Source organism: Myotis nattereri, assembly GCF_964212035.1.
Source record: "Myotis nattereri genome assembly, chromosome: 11".
NCBI classification, from domain to species: domain Eukaryota; kingdom Metazoa; phylum Chordata; class Mammalia; order Chiroptera; family Vespertilionidae; genus Myotis; species Myotis nattereri.
In genome coordinates, this window is record NC_138086.1 from 83,484,040 (window position 1) to 83,502,626 (window position 18,587).

Below are 18,587 nucleotides of genomic sequence, written 5' to 3' on the forward strand. Positions count from 1 at the left end.
CCCGCGTCCCCCGCGTCCCCCGTGTCCCCCCACCCCGAGCCGCCCAGAGCCCCCGGATCGTCCAGTCCCAGGCCGCCTCCTGGCTGCGCGGTGGAGATGCTGCTTGGTCCGCGGAGGGCGGGCGGCAGTCCCCTCGCGCCCTTGGTGGCAAATGGCGCTCGTAGTCAGGACACACGCCCACCCCCGGGGGGAAGCGTCGGGACGGCGGGGACCTGGAATTCCGTGTAGCTTCAGGCCTGGTCCCCGAGTCCGCAGGTCCCGGGCCGCAGGCTGCGGGGAAGGGGCGTCGACGTCTGCGGGCTGGGTCCCGGGAGTCCGGCTCCTGTGCGCTGGCTGGACACGCTCCTCTGCACCTAGCGGAGCTCCACCACCTTCCAAGCCGCTCGGGTCCCCCCTGGGCGAGGCGGACGCTACAAGACTAGCCACGAAGGCAGCTGCGGAGCTCGCGGGGGCTCTGGGCACGGGTGGCCGCGCGGGGCCGGGCTGCCGACTCCCTCTCCTCTGGTTCCCGACTCTCAGGGCCCCTGCTCATTAGGGTGTGGCCCGGCCTGGGGACCTGAACAGGTGGCCAAGTCTGGTGACAAGGCCGTTGGGCTGTTGCTATGGTGATGGGGATGGAGGCCTTTTGCCTTCAGCCCGTTTTCTGCATGGCAGCTCTAATGACCAGCCGCCAGCCCTGCGGAGGCCCTGCTCCTGGTTGCCATGGCAGCGCTGCCTCCCCCCCCCCTCCCCCCCAGGAGAATTCACCGCACACCTGGTCTCCGCACACCTGTCTCCGCAGGAAGTGTTGGGTGGCAGCTGAGCTCCGGGAAGCAGGTTAGGGTGTGAGAGAAACAGTCACCTTCAGCCTAATTGCTCAAATGCTGTCCCCAGCACCGAGGGGACAGCAGCTTTTCTGCTGAGTCTGTTGGAGGCCGAGCCGCAGCACAGCTCAGCACAGCCTGAGAGCTGAGCGGAGCCCAGCGATGGCCCTGCCCCGGCCACACCCGGCCTGACCAGGCCTCTGTGGGGAAGGGTCCCGGGTGTAGCCCTGCAGACGAGGCTGGTGGGCTTGCTGGGAACGATGAAAAGGAGGAAACTCTGTGACTGAAGCTCCAGCCAGAACCCAGCCGGAGGGGGACCACAGTGGCCCAGGCGCCCAGGCCAGCCAACCCTGGTTGGGAGAAGCCTCGGACAGTCCTGCTCCGAAACCTGTTGGGAAAGCGGAGGGGTCCCAGCCCCCAGGAGCGGGCTGCGGTGCGGATGCCGGATGACGGTGCCGGGATGGAGACCGCCAAGAAGGAAAAGGTAGCTGTGCCTCCTCTGGCTCTGGAAGCCTCTGTCCCAGGTCCCCGCACCCAGGGGTGGGTTTAGCTCGGACACGCGCCTGCCGCTCAGAAGCTGACTGATGCTCAGGCTCCGTAGGGAAGCCCTGCTGGGAGGGAGTCCTGGGCACCCACTGTGTTGGGCAGAAAGACCCTTCCTCCCAGCAGACCAGGCCCCTCCCTGCTCCAGACTCCAGCCCGAGGCCTGGAAGGTAGGTGGCCAGAGGTCCGGGAAGCGGCTGATGTTGGTTTGGGGTCTGGAGAGTTTAGAGCCTGGGGTCTTAGTGGAAGACCAGCAGCCCTGTCCTGAGACAGTGCTCAGCAGACACGATACAGGCCTCAGGAGCCCACATGTCCTCGTCCTCGAAGGAATCTCTTCATGGGGAGCCCGAGGGCCGTTCCCTCCTGGGAGGAGCAGAGATCAGTTACTTTTTCCAAAACAGAGAGAAATCCAGACCAAGTAATGAGCAAGGAGAAGGGCAGGCCCCAGGGCGAGCGCCCGGCTGGGGTGCAGTGGGGGCCCCGGAGAGGCCTGGTCCTTCCCTGCGACATGATTCTCACCTCACACGCCTCCTCCTCCTCTGAAACAACAAGGTCAGCACAAACAGCGCTGCTTCTGCTGCTGGCAGAGCTGATGATGTCAGGAGAAAACCGCCAGCCCGGGCAGGCGCCCCAGCAGGAAGCCAGGCGGGCAGGCCCTGCCCGCGGTCCCCATGCCGGCAGGATTTGGAGACAGCCCAGTGGCCACCTGAGGAGAAACGGGGTGGGGGGTGTCTTTGTGACGAGCAGGGAGATGGTGTGGCAAGAGTGTGAGGGGCTGTGGCTGCCATGGGGAACCCATTCCCAGATGCGGGCTGGCCCCTGTCCCTTCCTGTGTGTCCAGGGGACGCGGGGCTCTACTGGGCAGACCGTCTCTGCTCCAGAGGAAGGGGTGCAGGTCCTAGCCAGGAGCCAGGCTGCCTGTAGCCGCCGAGGGTCACCGACACCCTGGTCCCGGCTGAGCAGAGTGAGGCACGTGCGTCAGTGAGGCAACAAAAGCGTCCATCATCAAGATAAATACTATTTTAATGCAAAAAAATTGTGCTTTGAAGGGAACCTAAGTGCTGCTGGTTTCTCGTCCGCTTCTGTGGTCCTTCTCACCTGTACTGACCTCCAGGCCTTACCTATGGTCATCCTTCTATAACCTGCAGAGCTGTGTGGCCACAGGGCTTGACCACATAGATGTCAGCTCCGAACAGTTTCTAGAACTCCTTGGGGGCAGGTCTGCGCCCACTGATGCTGTCCTAAAACTGGGCGCTGGGGACCCCTTGCGATCCTGGTCTGGACTCCCCCACTCCTCACTGGACCCTCCTGCTGGTCCAACCCTCCCCACGAGTACCTGGGGCCTGGGAGACACAGGGGCTTCAAAGCATGTCCAGTTGGCCGTGTGTTAGTTGGCTCCGGCACCATAACAAATTCTGTGGACGCAGCAGCATAAGTAACAGCTCTGGAGACTAGAGTCCGAGGTCAGGGCCAGAGTGGCCAGTCCTGGTGTGGCCTCTTCCGGGCTTGCAGATGCCAACTCCCAACTGTGTCCTCATGGGGGTGGGGGGCGGTGCAGTGAGGGGAATGAGGGGCACCAGCTCTCCATCTTCTCATAGGACACTAATCTCCTCTCGGGGCCCCACCCTCATGACCTCTTCTAACCCTGATCCCCTCCCAAAGCCCCACCTGCAAATACCATCACATTGGGGTTAAGGCCTCGCTGTGGATTTGGGCACACAATTCGGTCTGTAGCCTGGAAGGAGCTGACCCCCCTCCGTTCTGGCCCTCAGGCTGCCCGGCACTTTGCCCCCAGGAAGAAGGAGGCTCAGCAATGGGGTGAAGCCCTGTGCTTGCCCTGCTTCCCGCCTCTGCAGGAAAGGCCAGCAGGTGTGCTGGGATGGGCCAGCTCGGGGGGAGTGTGAGAAAACCCTGTGTGGGGGACAAGCTCCCCGTGGGCAGGAGCAGGTCAGCCAGCTCTGCACAAGCCCATCTACCCCCCCACCCTCCCTGCTGAGCTGGCCCCCCTGCAGAGGCCGCAGCCTCTGACCATCCACCCGGCAGTGGTGACAGACCTGGGTGGGTCCAGCTGCCCCACCCCCTGCCCCTGGGAGGAAAGGGGTGGCAGAAGATAAAGAAGCCCCTTTGAGCGCGTCCCAGAGAGCAGAACGGCCCGGCCCAGGGGAGAGAAGGCTCCCGCCTCCACATCTAGCACCTGCACCCACGCTGGGCGGCTCCTCCGTTCCCAGCGCAGTAGCCTTTGGAAGCAGAGTCCCTCCAGGCCTCAGTGTCTCCTCTGAAAAGGCCCCCGGCTGCTGTGTGGGTGAGACCCCCCAGTGTGCCTGGCAGCGGCGGCAGGGAAAGAGGAGAGGGTGCACCGGCTCCTGCTGCAGAAGGCCGCCGGTGAACGAAGTGCTGGAAAGCCCTGCAGCAGAGATTGGGGAGCGGATTTCACGCCACCGTGACACACTCCCTTCCAGAACACACAGAACCCCCCCTCGGCTGGCCCCTCCCTGCCCATGACGTTTACCCACAGGCAGGCTCCGGGAACGGCGGCGCACGCATCAGGTGTGCCCTGCGGCCCCGCCCACGGGCTCCTGGATTTGGCCAGAGCAGAGCCTGGAGCAGCGCAGATCCAGCTGGTGGACCCCAGGCCCCTTTCTGGGCACACGGGTCAGGCATGCCTGGGGAGCACCCCCTGCTCCCCGTCCCTGCAGCCCCCCAGGCTCACCAGGAGGTGTGGTGTTCCCTGAACAAACTATGAGAAACGTGAATGCATAAAGTGGTAAAGAAAAAGGCCATGAGAATCACTGATAGCTGGCTGTTAGAATAGCCCAGCCCTGGCCGGGGGCTCCCTTGGGAACGTTTCCTGGTACAGCAAAAGGTTTCGGGATTCATTCCAGTCAGGACACACACCTAGGCTGGGGTTCCATCCCCAGCTGGGGCACGTACAGGAGGCAACTGATGGATGTTTCTTTTTCTCTCTCTCTCTCCTCTCTCTCTCTCTCTCTCTCTCTCTCTCTCTCTCTCTCTCTCTCTCTCATCAATAACCATGACCGTGGGTGAGGATTAAAAAGACAGCCCCCAGAAGCCCACTGATGGGCAGGCAGAGATTTCAGTTGGTTACAAAGCAGTGGTGGGTGTTTCCTAAAGACACACACACAATGTCGTACTCAACTTCTGGCCAATGTATCGCCCGTTAAATACTTAGAGACTCTAACAGAGAGAACGAATATTGGGGGCAGACCTCTAGTTTTCCAGTAACCAAGCCCATGCTTCTGCCCACAGGGAAGGAAGCTCATGGTACACTCAGCAGGTGCCCAGCCATGTGAAGTGCTGGCCCCGCCCCTCCTGTGCCCCAGCCCCCACCCCCACCCCGGCTCCCTGCCAAGGCCAGGCCAGGCCCACAGCAGAGTGAAGGGCACTCAGGAGCCACCACTAGAGCCTCAGGATGGAAAGGTATTGGCAGGGAGACTCGTCCCTGGGGTCCCTCGAGGCCCCAGCCCCCACTGCCTGGGACTTGCGTTGTAAATGCTTCTTACCCCTCCACATCCATCCTGTCTCCGAACTCCTGGGCACAGGGGGGTCCGAGTGCCAACAGCCTGTAGCTGGAGGCTCAGGAAACACGACATCTGCTGCCACTCTGGCTACCCCAGGCCAGTGCCCTTAGCTGCCCTCTGCCAGCCTCTTGGCCGTGGCTGTTGGTGGTGCCCTACCTGGTGTCCCTGCCGTGTCTTCCTCCAGCTCTCAGTGGGCGTAGGCTGGGGCTGGGGCCAGAGGAAAGGACATGGGCTCTCAGGCTGCCCCACTTCACCTGTGAATATCTGTGCCTTTGCTTGTTGCTGTCTTTCATCCTTGGTCGGCCCACGTGTTTGCTCTTTCATTGGTCTTTTAAAGAACTGGGTGTGGGATTTGTTCATTGAGTTAACTGTTGTTTCACTTGTGTTTTCTGTGTGATTTGTTTCTGCTTTTATCATTCTTGACTAGAGGCCTGGTGCACGAAATTCATGCATATTAAAAGGGGATTAATTAGAGGAAATATTTTAATATTGCTATTTGCCCTTTCTCTATAATAGAAGTGTCAGAGATGAAAGAAAATTTGTAAAATGTATATGAAAATCTTCCTCCTGTCAGAGTCTGGGGCACACCACACCATGGCACCCAGAGTCAAGTTCCCACCCACCCACGTGCGCCAAGACCCAGCCAGCCCCCCAACATTGGGCTAGATCAGGGGTGGGCAAACTTTTTGACTTGAGGGCAACAATGGGTTCTTAAACTGGACCGAAGGGCCAGAACAAAAGCATGGATGGAGTGTTTGTGTGAACTAATATAAATTCAAAGTAAACATCATTACATAAAAGGGTACGGTCTTTTTTTTTTTTTTTTTAGTTTTATTCATTTGAAAGGGGCCGGATCTGGCCTGCGGGCTGTAGTTTGCCCACGGCTGGGCTAGATCCAGACCCGGCCGGTCCCACCCTTGTCAAGCCTGATAGGCAGGGGGTGTGGCCTCAGGTCCCTGCTAATTGCTCGTTAAGGCTCGTTAAGGCTTGGCCTCCGCTGTGGGAGCAGCCATCTTGTGTTATGGAACGCCCCCCCCCCCTCCACTGAGGGCACAGCCATCTTTGTGACAGAGTGATGGTCAATTTGCATATTCCCTCTATTGTATAGGATTCTTTTATCCTAGTCTTTGTGGGTGCACTCTATCTCTGTTGTGTTGGGTTTGGCCTCTTGGGAGCCTGCTTTGCTCACCAACCCCCATTTATCTTGCTGCACCCCTTTGAGGGGGTGCATGCTCCTGGGAGCCCTGCTCTGGCTGGGAGCCACACTTTGTGTATTTGGTGTTGTCATGGTTACTCATCTGGAAGGGTCTGCACTCCAACCCAGATGCCCTCTTCAGCCCAAACACTGCTGACCACAGCGCCTCTGCCTGCATCCAGTTCAGGCCACTCTAAACCCCTGCACTCCTGCCAATGCTCTGGCACTGTCCTGCTGTCCCTCTGGGAATGTCCCTCTTCCCGGGCCACCCCTCGGCACCAGGACGGCAGGAAGAATCTTGAGGACCCTGTCCTCGGCCTCTGTGACCCCACTGGTCTCTTCTGAGCTCCCCAAGGATGCAAGCGTCCGGTGTCCATCTGTACAGCTGTCTGCTCTCTCCTCCAGGATTGTAAGCTCCTTGGGGACTAAAACCCAGTCACTTTTGTACCCGCAGATGGAGCACAACTCAGGGACTCAGACATTAAGTCAATGAGTGACCCACACCCCGAACTAGCCTAGCACCCTCTCCATTAGTCACTGTTGGCATCCTTCCAGGGTTAATTGGGATGCACTTAAGGGCTGCACCAATTCAGGGGCATGGAAGGTGGGTCTGCAAAGTGCAACTACTTCCTCCTCACCTGGTGGCCCAGCAGGTGTGCGTGAGCCGGGAGAAAGTGGAGCCTTGAGTCAGGGCAGGCTTCAGGTCAGAGGGGCCAGTGGGCAGGGCCTCCCAGTCCCTGGGTCACATGGCGTAGAGCCCGTGAGTGGCTTATAGTTGGTCCCTGGGAATAGTTCTGTCCTGGGGCAGGTGCATGGCTTCTTGAGCCTTTCCTGGTTTAGGAGGCGGGCAGAGGCCGGGCCTCCCACATGCTGGGCCACAGGCAGGTATGAGTTTGTATGGAGCACCCAGCTCAGGGTCTGGGGTATTGTCCCTATGAGAGCATGATAGCACCTGGCCGGTGCTCCGTGGTTAGAGTGTTGGCATGTGGACTGAAGGGTCAAGGGTTCAATTCCCGTCAAGGGCATATACCTCCCCAGCGCCGGTTGGGGTGCATGCGGGAGGCAACCAATCAATGTGTCTCTCTTACACCAATGTTTGTCTGTCTCCCTCCCTTCCATTCTCTAAAAATCAACGGAAAAAATATCCTCGGGTGAGGATCAACAACCACACCAAAAAGACAGAGAGAGGAGGCAGAGTGGTCGGCTTGGGCTGAGGACACTGGCCTCCTGAGTGCCAGGAGCCGCGGGCTGCGCCCACTCAGCAAACACTGGTGCTCAAATCTGCGTGTTTGCTCGTGTGCTTTGTCAGCCGCCCTCTGACCATCCCTAGGTCTCCATGTGAAGTCCTGTGGTCCTGATAGGCGGCACGGCTCCTGCGTTAGGACATGCATCCACCAGGAGTGCCCAGGCCGCAGGAAACTGGAAACCCTCCCATAGCCACACCTGGGGGTGGGTGTCTGCTCCTCTACCCCATCTGTGGTTTGCCAGCAGCCTTCCCTTCCGCCGAGGCTCCTCATGGTTGTGGGACAGCTGCATTCACAGCCTCAGGGGGCAATGACCTTCCTTCTCCTGCTAAACCAGGCTTCCTTCACCCGCCACTGGCTGAGCCCAATCACAGGTGGTCCCTGGGCCTGGGGAGGGCCTGTCTTCCTTCCATATGCTACTCCCTACCTGGGCTGGCTTCCCAGCGCCTACGTGGAGGAGACCCACAGCTTTTATCAAGTATCTCCTTTCCTTTGGGTCCAAACAGCCAGTGAATCCAAGCGGCCTCCTCTCAGGAAGGTGCACTATTGTGCAAGGTGGGCGGGAGCCAACCACCCACACACGGAGCAGAGCAAGGTCCGGTCACTGGGGGCACATGGGCACGGGCAGCTGGTTCAGGAGGGGCCGGCCACACCCCAGGAGGTTCAGGAGGAGACCCTGCCAGGCCATCGTACTCGCAGGGAAGGTGCCACTGGCTGCACAGGCCTGGCTCCTGTCAGTGCACAGGGACCCCCATGGCCACAGAGCCTGCCACGCTTTGGACAGCAGTGCTTTCAGCTGCCCTGACTGTCTTCTGGCCAGTGTGCACACCGTCCCTTCACGCCCTTAGTGTCAGCCCTGGAGCGGGAGCGACTGCGTCCCTCACCCAGTAGTGCCGCTGCCCCTCGCCCGTCAGACAGGCTGTCCTGGCCTCCCCCGCCCTCCTGCTTAGCGCCCTCCCCGCCTCACCTCCCGCATCGGCCCTCTGCCCTCACCCTGGACCCCGGCCCATCCGTGAGGCTCTAATTGCTGAGCTGTTTTTAACTGTAGTGATTTGAGTCATCGCCCCGGACCAGGGCCAGAGCAAAGGAGACCCTCGTGTGAGTGGGGAGTGCCCAGTACCCAGCCTTCCCCGCCCCTGTGCAGGCAGAGCAGATCCTGGCGGAGTTCCGACTGCAGGAGGAGGACCTGAAGAAGGTGATGAGGCGGATGCAGAAGGAGATGGACCGTGGCCTGAGGCTGGAGACTCACCAGGAGGCCAGCGTGAAGATGCTGCCCACCTACGTACGCTCCACCCCCGAAGGCTCAGGTACTGCAGGGCAAGGGTGGGGCCGCCCCGCGGGGCAGCTGTCCCCAGGCCCCTCCAAGAGCTCTGGCCCCAGCAGCCTGGAATCAGGCCCCCGGAGGCTGGGCCCCAGACAGGACGACCCTCACCTGGGTTTGCAGGCTCACCGTGGCCTCAGGACCTGGCTCTTCCCATCTCATTGGGGAAGTACTCCCTGTGGTCACTTGCCCCCCTCACCGCCCCCAGTCCTGAGTCTGGGCCATTTCACTAGTTTTTCAGTTGAGCTCTAGACTGGGGGTGACTTCAGTTCAAAGCTGGGGGTTCTCATGGACTTCCCAGTTCACCTTTGACCCCCTCCCCCCTGTTGAAAGTGGTGTCCCCAGACGTCCGGCATTGCAGCCCCTTGTCCAGTACTCCTGGGCCTCCTGCCTTCCCTCCTCCTCTCCCTGTGGCTGCAGAAGTTGGGGACTTCCTCTCGCTGGACCTGGGCGGCACCAACTTCCGGGTGATGCTGGTGAAGGTGGGGGAGGGGGAGGCCGGCCACTGGAGCGTGAAGACGAAGCACCAGATGTACTGCATCCCCGAGGACGCCATGACGGGCACCGCGGAGATGGTGAGAGGGGCCTCAGGCTCTAGTCCTGGAGGGGCACCTCCCCACCTGGGTGAGGACCCACCTGTCCACCTGCGGGGGCCAGTCCTCCACAGCTTCAGGGGGGTGGCCAGGACACCTGGAGGAAACAGAAGTCATAGTCTTCTATGACTGAGCCACCCTGTCCTGGGGCTGCCGTGGGCAGGACTCTAGGGGAGGCTCAGGGCCCAGTAAGTGGAGGGACTGCACACAGTGGAGCTGGCTTCCCTGGGGGCTGGGGGCACAGAGCAGGCTCTGGGTGGAGGGGACGGGCTGTGGCCGCCCACCACTGTGGCCACGCGCTTCCAGCTCTTCGACTACATCTCTGAGTGCATCTCCGACTTCCTGGACAAGCACCAGATGAAGCACAGGAAGCTGCCCTTGGGCTTCACCTTCTCCTTTCCCGTGAGGCATGAAGACATCGACAAGGTGGGGCCCAGGGGCTGGGCAAGGGGACAACAGACAGACAGACAGACAGACAGACGAGGGAGGGACGGACATGCACCTGGGAGAAAGGCACCCGTGCAGCCTTCAAACACAACTCCCTTGTTGGGAAACTGCCTGTCGCCCGCACCCATGACACTGTGGGAACGAACGCTGGCTGGCTTCACTGTTTGCCTTGATCCCCCCATAACATCACCCTGTTCACAGCCCCACGAACGAGTAGGGAACCGAGGTCAGTGGCCGGCCCGGTGGGCAGTGGCAGCGCTGGGCTCCCCGGCAGCCGGTGTCATCACTGGTGACCCCTGTGCTGGGGCTGAGGTGTGCGGGCGGAGGCCCAACCCTGCCTTAGGCTTGGCAATGACACCCACGCCAAGTACACATGCAAACACAAGCACATCCGCTGTGTGCACACCTTACCTTTACGTGTATTTGCATGCATCAAGCACACACGTCTGTACATGAAACCTCACACACAGCAGCAGCAGGAGGGACATCCTGCGCAGGTTTTCCAGCCCCCAGGGCGCCCTGAGCACAGTGGCTCGTCTGCAGTGGGTGCGCCACAGGAGGGGAAAACCCTGCTCACACACAGGCTGCTCCACTCCAGACCCACACCCTCACTCTGGGGGGACGTCTCTGGGCTTTACTACACAAACATCCTCAAATTGCTGGGACCCGCTCTGCAGAACCGTGAGCAGTTGTGCAGTCATCAAACCTCTCAGAACTATGGGAGCCTCAGTCTGCTCACCCGCTAAGTGGGGTCTGGGGTCCAAGGGAGCTCCCCGCTTCACACCTGCCCCGGCCCTCCTCAGCGGCCACCGAGGTCCTCCTCCTCCCACAGGGCATCCTGCTCAACTGGACCAAGGGCTTCAAGGCCTCGGGAGCAGAAGGGAACAACATTGTGGGGCTCCTGCGAGACGCCATCAAGCGGAGAGGGGTGAGGAGGCACCTGTTCCCTGGCCCCTCCCCCCTCAGGCGAGCATGCCAGCGAGGGCCTTCTGGGTCCCCTCGGGGAGAGTCTCCGCTCCCTCCTTGGTGGGCCAGCCCAGGACAGGTTAAACGGAGACCCCCAGCCCCAGCCCCAGCCCCACCCCTTCTGTGCTCTTGGCAGGACTTTGAGATGGACGTGGTGGCGATGGTGAACGACACTGTGGCCACAATGATCTCCTGCTACTACGAAGACCGCCAGTGTGAGGTTGGCATGATTGTGGGTAAGGACTCGTGCCCTGCCCTGTCCAGGGGCCTCGGCCTCAGGCCCTGAGGAGTGAGGGCCACAGTCAGCGCGGGGCCTGAGCACCCGGGGCAGGCTTGGGGAGGGCAGGGGTGCCCCCATGCAAGCTCTCTCCTGATGGGAAGCAGTCACACTGCATCACTGCATCAGATGGCATGCCTGCCGCACCTGCACCTGGCCCATCACATTTAATCAAAAACTTTATCTGGTAAATTGACCAAATGAGACAGATTTGTCCAAGTGGACGAGAATAAGCAAAGTGGTGTCATCTCTTCCTGGAAGGTCTGACCGTACCCAGGGCCAGCCTGCCCTAGCCGGTCCCACACTGTGTCTTACCTCAGGGCGCCCCCCCCCCCCCCCAAACAGAGCCCAAGACAGAGCGGCTTAACTGTATGAATGGAAAAAGCCAGGAAACAAGGGTGGAGCATAGACAAAACCGTAACATCCAGCACCCATCTCTACTGTGCACATTTGACACGTTTCTCTCAATCCTCCCAACCAGCCAGATGAGGGGAGGAGGGGGTGTTCCCCTTCCCTGGTGGGGAAGAGGGACAGCCCAGAGGGGTGGGTCCATCCACCTGCGGCCATACAGCGGACAGGTGCTGTGTGCCTGGGAGCGGTGGGGGCAGGGAAGGCTGCCCTGGGCTTCCTGCGGGCTGGGGCATCCAGGAGAGGGGGTGGGGTGAGCATGGGGAGGGGTGAGGGGAGGGGAGTTGAGGGGTGGGACGTGTAGGAGAGGCGGCTGGGGAAGCGCAGCCCCTGCCGGGTCCCGTGGGTCCGACGCTGCCGCCCCCCCAGGCACTGGCTGCAACGCCTGCTACATGGAGGAGATGCACAACGTGGAGCTGGTGGAGGGGGAAGAGGGCCGCATGTGCGTCAACACCGAGTGGGGCGCCTTCGGGGACGCGGGCGAGCTGGACGAGTTCCTGCTGGAGTACGACCGCGCGGTGGACGAGAGCTCGCTGAACCCGGGCCAGCAGCTGTGAGACCGCCCGCGGGCGCGGGGGGGGGGGGGGCACGCAGATCACGGGCTGGTTTCTAAGCGGGTCTGGGAGGCGCAGACTGACAGCTCCTCCGGCGCGCACGCTGTAGGGCCGCGCTGTGAACCGGCCGGTGAGCGTATAGACCTGAGAAAGGGCGGCTGTGGGCAGATACGCCGGGGCCCCGCTCCGTCCCGACAGGCGTAGGGAGGTCTGAGACGCCCCCGCCACGTTAGCGGCTTCACGATGCAGCGTTTTGTGGCGTTTGCTGCCGGTGGGCAGGGCACAGCTGGCCCTGAATCTTGGTACCTTAGGACCCCGCTGCGGCCAGGCCCTGCTGGTTCCCGCGTTGGCGTGGTCTCTGGCCGCAGACACTGCTGCGGCTGATAGTCAGGGCGCCTCCGGAGGAAACACGGAGGCTCACGGCGGAGACGCTGTGCCGGCGCCGCGCATGCCCTGGGCGCGCCCCAGAGCGGTCCCAGCGCCCGGGCCTTCATTTCCCAACTATGCCCGGGCGGTGCGAGAGCACCCCGTCGCCCGTGGGAGGCCGCGTGGATCCAGCGCGGGTCCGTTCCAGGCCGCTCTCGGAGGGGCTGGAGCCGGGTCCCCGTTAGCCGAGCGCACGAGCCGGAGCCGGGTTTGGAGAAGGTGTGGCGGCGGCCCGTGGCCGCGAGGGGGCGCTGGTGCCCGGCCCCCGCCCACCGCCCGCCGCCCGCCCTCCGCCAGGTACGAGAAGCTGATCGGCGGCAAGTACATGGGCGAGCTGGTGCGGCTCGTGCTGCTGAGGCTGGTGGACGAGAACCTGCTCTTCCGCGGGGAGGCCTCGGAGCAGCTGCGCACGCGCGGCGCCTTTGAGACGCGCTTCGTGTCGCAGGTGGAGAGGTGCGCGGGGGGAGGGTCCACGGGGCGGGTGGCCTCCGTCCCCAGGGCCGCACCAAGGCGTGTCCCCTCCGTGGCTCCTGTCACTCCATCCACGCGACAGCGGCAGGCGCGACGGTGCCGCCCACGCCAGCGCGGAGGCCCTGGGCTTCAGGAGGAGTCACGACCCGGTCACTGCCCGTCGCTGGCGGACCCGAGCCTTTCTTGGCCCTGGCCCCGCGCCCCAAGCGCTCTGCCTGGACGGGGCGGGGAAAGGGCAGGGGGAGCCGCCGGTGGGTGACAGGCTGGCTGGGTCCGCGGGCCCTCCAGCGACGCCCTCCCTGCCCCTCCCGCCCCGCAGCGACTCGGGCGACCGCAAGCAGATCTACAACATCCTGCGCACCCTGGGGCTGCAGCCCTCGGCCGCCGACTGCGACCTCGTGCGCCGCGCCTGCGAGAGCGTGTCCACGCGCGCCGCGCACATGTGCTCCGCGGGGCTGGCCGCGGTCATCAACCGCATGCGCGAGAGCCGCAGCGAGGACGTGATGCGCATCACCGTGGGCGTGGACGGCTCCGTGTACAAGCTGCACCCCAGGTGAGCCGGCGCCCCCCGGCCCCGCTCCGCGCAGAGCCCAGCCCGTCTCCACCCAGGAAACACGAGGCGGGGCGGACACTGTCCCAGCTCTCTTGCTGCTCATGGGTCCCAGGGTACCTACCTCATCCTCCCCGCAGGTCCCAGGCAGGGCAGGGGCCCCTGGGCGCACGCAGGGCAGGTCCCTGGAGGGGGCAGGGCAGGCCGCGGCAGTGGGGAGCTCAGGAGGCGGGCCCTCAGCCGGCCTCCCCCGCGCAGCTTCAAGGAGCGGTTCCACGCCAGCGTGCGCCGGCTGACCCCCAGCTGCGAGATCACCTTCATCCAGTCGGAGGACGGCAGCGGCCGCGGCGCCGCCCTGGTCTCCGCGGTGGCCTGTAAGAAGGCGTACATGCTGGGCCAGTGACAGCCGCGGCCAGGCACGGAGGAGGCTCCAGGGGACAGACTCCCCACAGGCGCCCCAGCCTGGCCTGCCTCCCGACCCGCTTCCGCCTGGCGATGGGAAGGCACAAAGGAGACGCCAGGCTTCCCGAGTCAGTGGGAGGGACAGCCTCCGGGCCCTGCCTGGGTTGGGGGCTCAAGGAGCAGAAATGGAGACACCCAGCCTCCTGTCTTTCTGCTGGAATCCCCCACCCGGAGGGAGTGGCTCGCTCAGGACTTAGTTGGAGCTTCCGGCTTGGTTCAGCCTTGCCTGGGCCCCGCTCTGGGGAGGGGTGCCCTGTGGACCCTGCTGTGGCCTGGCTTCCCTGGGACTCCGCCCACATGGGGAGGCAGCCCAGGGACCTGGCCAGATCTCCGCCTGGCTCCACGGCACAGGGCTGCTGACCACCCAGGCCTGGTGGGCTCTGCCTGGAGACAGGGGAGGGGGCGGGGGGCAGGGACCAGCTCAGAGTGGAGAGGAGGCACCAGGAGGCCTGGGATGGCAGCCTCTTCCCGCCCACACCGCCTCTCCTGAGGGCCGGATGCTCACAGGAGGTGCAAGAGACCAGCCCCCACAGCCCCTGTCAAGGACCCAGGAAGAGGAGGACCCCCGCCATGGGGCTGCCACACACCAGCCAGCAGTACCCAGCACAGCCTCCAGGGGACCACCAGCCTCTTCATGCCCAACATGGGACTGGGTGGTTTTTTTAATTAAAAGTTTTAAAAGTTTAGAGCATGGCCTGGTCCGCGTTCTTTAACTTCTGTGCATAAGGACTTGGGACAGTGTACAGACGTGGTCACCTGTGTGCAGACACTGATTTGTTATTTCCTCCGGCCAGCAAGGCGGGGGGGGGGGGGGGGGGGGCGGCGGACAGAACACGGAGCAAGAGACCAGGCCGTGGGAGCAGGACTGATGCCATCTGGGTGGTGTCAGAGGTCCTAGATGTGCCCAGGCCCCACCTGCCTGTGGGATTTGGGGTGTGGATGCCCTGATCAAACCTCCGGGAGCCCCAGGAAGTGCCCAGGAGGAGGCAGGGCTGGTCTCTGGGGGCTGATCCTGCCCCAGGTCTGCCTCAACAGGGGTCCCTCCGTCCCACACCTAAACCCACTTACACAGAAACACATTTGTATGATTTCCAGTGAGAGGAAGTCCCCAGCGAATCTGGGATGACTTGCTTCATTCGGAGCTTAACTCGACGACGTGATTGTGAGCAGGCCGTGCCAAGCTGTCCTCTCGTTCCCTGGGTCTCAGGCGCGCTGCTCCGGTCGCTAGCTCTCTGGCCTCTAAATTATGCAGCAGCTTCTTGCAGCTGGTACTCCACTCCCCGAGCCGATGCACTCCCGTCCAGGTCGAGGCCACGCATCGGGTCCCCTTCGGCAGGATTTACTGCCTAGCTGTCCTGAGGCTACAGTGCAGGGCATGGTATTGATTTTTCAAGTGCTCTGTGTGAATTTCGTTTCAGGGGTGGGAAGAAGGTGCCCTAAAATATTTCCTTGTTCTACAAAAGCCGTGGGGCCCTGCTCCGCAGCCGGGCCGCCTGCAGGCCTCGCCCCATCCAGCAGGGGGCAGCAGGGCCACTCCTGCTCCAGGTCTGCTTGCCATGCTGTCTTTGTCCTGACCCCTCACTCAGCAGTTGAGCTCGCATCAGGGGCTCATGACCCACTTTCATGGGGGCGTGGGGGCGAGGTAAGTGACTGTTTGGAGTCCAGGCCCTGTTCCGAAAGCCTCACATGCAGCTTCTGTTTGGGGTCACAGCCAGCTCAGGGCCGCCTCCTGCCTCTGGGTTGGCCGGAGGCCGGGCCAAGCTTCTGCACCAAGGCCTCTGGGAGTCCCTGGGGGTCCCGGCCAGAGACCACCACTGCCCTCCAGGCCCAGGCCCCCAGGCCCCCAGGCAGCCTTCCCCCTCCCCCCACTGTCCCCTTGGACCGGGCAGGTCTGGGCTGGACTGCAGGAGGGACAGTCAGATGGAGGTGACAGGGGCCCATCACTCAGCACCGTGAGTGGTGACAGCCAAGAGCCTGCTCTGCTCTCTGCTCTCAGGAGGCCTGAGCCCACGCCTCCCGGATGGTGGACACCCGGGTGTTACATGTCAGGGGCCTGAGGGTCACTGGAATGTGGCTGGAATCTGGGGCCCTGTCCTCCCCGAGCCCAGGCAAGGGCTGCCAAGTTTGGGTCTGTCCTCTCCTCCTCTCCTTATTTGGTGCTGCAGGTGATAAGGCTGAGACATAAGGGAGGCTGCAGGCCCCTCGGCCACCAGGCTGCCACTGAGAGAGGATGGTGAGGGCCAGGGTGGGGCAAGGGCAGTGGCACCCTGGGGCTGTCCTTGGGGTGGGAGAGCAGGGCAGCGACTTCTGTGCCTCCAGGGGTGGGGAGAGAACCCTGACCCCAGCTCTCCTGGGAAGGCTCTGGGGTGTGCATGGGGCATCTTGGGGGAGCCCTGGAGAGGACCCCTCCCCACCCACAACGTTGCAGGCCAGCAGGAAGGCGGGGACCCGGGGCAAGGCCGCGGCCACCAAGCAGGCCCAACGAGGCTCTTCCAACGTCTTTTCTATGTTCGAGCAGGCCCAGATCCAGGAGTTCAAGGAGGTGAGTGCCCCGCCCCAGCACCTGCCCCGCACCCCTTCCCTGGAGGTGGTCCTGGCCCCTGGCCCTGCTCTTCCCACACCCAGCACTCCCTCCCTGCCTCCCTCACTAGGGTGGGGGCTGCTCCCAAATGGAGGCTGTGGCCCCCACCCCAGGCCTTCAGCTGCATTGACCAGAACCGTGACGGCATCATCTGCAAGTCGGACCTTCGGGAGACCTATTCCCAGCTGGGTGAGCACACCCCCTCCCACCCATGAGCCCCCTGCTCACTCTGGGAGCCCGCTGAGGGGGGGCAAGCCTCCTCCTCCCTGTACTCCTCACCTCCCCCACCCACAGCTGCCTCTGGCTCTCCACCTCTGGCTGGAAGGAGGGGAGGGCAGCCTGAGCCCTGCCTGGGACACCTGGGTCCCTGTATCCACCTCTGCCCCCCACCCCAGGGAAGGTGAGTGTCCCGGACGAGGAGCTGGATGCCATGCTGCAGGAGGGGAAGGGCCCCATCAACTTCACCGTCTTCCTCACGCTCTTCGGAGAGAAGCTCAATGGTGAGCAGGGCAGGTCGGGATCCCCCGGCGGGCAGTGAGCTTGAACGCCCCCCGCCCCCCGCATCCCGCCCCCCACATCCCGCTCCCCGCATCCCGCCTGGTGGGCCCAGACCCAATGTGTCTTCAGTCTCTGCTCCCAAATCCCAATCTCCCTCCAGACCTGTCCACCTTAGGACTTCCCTCTTGGCCTCTCTGAGCCTCAGGGACACTCTAACCGGAGACCCCTTTCCACCTCTTCTGGGGTGTGGAGGGCTCCCTGCACCTGGGTTCCTCCTGGGTGAACCTGGAGGCTGGGCCACGGGTGCTCACCCGGCCCCTCGGCCTCCCAGGAACAGACCCCGAGGAAGCCATCCTGAGCGCCTTCCGAATGTTCGACCCCAGTGGCAAGGGCGTGGTGAGCAAGGACGAGTAAGTGGGAGCTGGCCAGGCTGTGGGGAGGCCCTGGAGGGGGACCGCCCTTATTTGGAGCCCTCCCTGCTCTCTGGGCCGTCATCCCTGAGCCGCGCGGCCACCCCCAGGCTCCCACTGCTCCTCGCTCCCCAGGTTCAAGCAGCTGCTCCTGACCCAGGCAGACAAGTTCTCTCAGGCCGAGGTGAGGACGCCGGCTCCTTCGTGGGGGTCACCCCAGGGGCCCTGGGGAGCCTCAGGGGCCTGGCTCCTGGCCTTGGAGCCCAGCTCTCCAGAGGAGATGCCATCCCTGTGAAGACCCGGAGGGTGAAGACTGTGTAGTCCACAGGGAGAGGGTGTGCAGGGGCACCTGCAGTGTCTGGAGGAGGGCTCACTGGGGGTGAAGGTGGCACAGAGAGGGGTGTCTGGGGCCAGAGGGGGCTATTTGACCCATGGCCCCTTAGGGGCCCACCCTCTCCCCAGGCTGCCCAAAGTCAGACAACAGGAAATGTTAGCTCAGAGTTTAGGTTTGGGCCTGCAAAGGCGGAGGACCAAGGCATACCCGCCTCCCTCGCCGGCCGCCTCTCACTGCCCCCCTCTCCAGGTGGAGCAGATGTTCGCCCTGACGCCCGTGGACCTGGCGGGGGACATCGACTACAAGTCCCTGTGCTACATCATCACCCACGGGGACGAGAAAGAGGAGTGACGGAGGCTGCGGCGAGACTCAGGGCCATGCTCTGGCACCTCAATAAACGCCATTTCCCAGGAGCCCTGTGTGGTGGCCTCTCTGTGATAGGGGTGTGTGTGTGTGTGTGTGTGTGTGTGTGTGAGCGTGCGGGAGGGGGAGGGAGGGAAGCTGAGGGCCAGATGCAGGGACCACCAGCCCCTCAGTTCTTCCCACACTGCCCAGTTTACAGATGGGGACACTGAGGCCTGAGAGGGAGGGCCCCGGCCAGAGGCCAACCTCTAGGACGGGTGGGGAGCGTCCGGCCTGCAGGCTGTAGAAGGCCCACGACATCACCGGGTCTGGCTCTGCCCAGGCATTGGGGTGAGTTAAATGTTTGACCAAAAGTAGCCGCCTAATTTTTAAGTGGGTAATTCTGGATGGCCCTCGAATGGTGGTATAAACATCCACATGGCCCTTGGCAGAGAAAAGGCTCCCCACCCCTGCCCTGGGCCCTGAGCCCACCGGCGCTCAGAAGTTACACCCGCTCTGCCCTCCTGGGACACGGAGCGCACAGCCCGGGACTGTCGCTGCAGACGCGTGGGGGGTGCTGGGCCGCGTGCAAGGCCCTGAGGAACCCATTTGAAAACACACCA

The 18,587-nt window shown here is 63.0% G+C and overlaps 2 protein-coding genes across 9 annotated transcripts; both read left to right on the forward strand.

Annotated features, from left to right (window-relative positions):
* The first annotated feature begins 1,036 nt into the window (after positions 1-1,036).
* Positions 1,037-14,485, forward strand: GCK (glucokinase). 4 transcript variants are annotated; one of them, XM_081102617.1, is made up of 10 exons: positions 1,037-1,287; positions 8,469-8,728; positions 9,019-9,220; positions 9,545-9,664; positions 10,518-10,613; positions 10,788-10,887; positions 11,706-11,889; positions 12,614-12,769; positions 13,107-13,340; positions 13,596-14,485. In XM_081102617.1, exons 1-10 carry the CDS (start codon positions 1,243-1,245, stop codon positions 13,738-13,740), a joined length of 1,542 nt encoding a protein of 513 aa, XP_080958743.1. In that variant the 5' UTR covers positions 1,037-1,242; the 3' UTR covers positions 13,741-14,485. The 4 variants fall into 4 exon arrangements, with proteins under 4 accessions (XP_080958743.1, XP_080958744.1, XP_080958746.1 ...); XM_081102618.1 differs by having other exon boundaries at positions 8,469-8,631; positions 8,991-9,220; XM_081102620.1 differs by lacking the exons at positions 1,037-1,287; positions 8,469-8,728; positions 9,019-9,220; positions 9,545-9,664; positions 12,614-12,769 and having other exon boundaries at positions 10,580-10,613.
* A 1,490-nt stretch (positions 14,486-15,975) lies between these two features.
* On the forward strand, positions 15,976-18,034 carry MYL7 (myosin light chain 7). Of its 5 annotated transcripts, none has more exons than XM_081102764.1 (7): positions 15,976-16,032; positions 16,318-16,341; positions 16,494-16,569; positions 16,776-16,880; positions 17,210-17,288; positions 17,424-17,472; positions 17,872-18,034. In XM_081102764.1, the coding sequence occupies exons 1-7, from the start codon at positions 16,030-16,032 to the stop codon at positions 17,971-17,973; spliced, it is 438 nt and encodes a 145-aa protein (XP_080958890.1). In that variant the 5' UTR covers positions 15,976-16,029; the 3' UTR covers positions 17,974-18,034. The 5 variants fall into 5 exon arrangements, with proteins under 5 accessions (XP_080958890.1, XP_080958886.1, XP_080958889.1 ...); XM_081102760.1 differs by having other exon boundaries at positions 16,008-16,032; positions 16,228-16,341; positions 17,424-17,594; XM_081102763.1 differs by having other exon boundaries at positions 16,008-16,032; positions 17,424-17,623.
* The last annotated feature ends 553 nt before the right edge of the window (positions 18,035-18,587 follow it).

Excerpts from the sequence above, each read along its gene's own strand:
- GCK (XM_081102617.1), top strand. The coding sequence starts at position 1,243 with ATGCCGGATGACGGTGCCGGGATGGAGACCGCCAAGAAGGAAAAG. Across the intron at positions 9,221-9,544 it reads TGACGGGCACCGCGGAGATG|CTCTTCGACTACATCTCTGA; the intron begins GTGAGAGGGGCC and ends ACGCGCTTCCAG. Across the intron at positions 9,665-10,517 it reads GGCATGAAGACATCGACAAG|GGCATCCTGCTCAACTGGAC; the intron begins GTGGGGCCCAGG and ends CTCCTCCCACAG.
- MYL7 (XM_081102760.1), top strand. Across the intron at positions 16,342-16,493 it reads AGATCCAGGAGTTCAAGGAG|GCCTTCAGCTGCATTGACCA; the intron begins GTGAGTGCCCCG and ends CCCCCACCCCAG. Across the intron at positions 17,289-17,423 it reads GGCGTGGTGAGCAAGGACGA|GTTCAAGCAGCTGCTCCTGA; the intron begins GTAAGTGGGAGC and ends CTCGCTCCCCAG.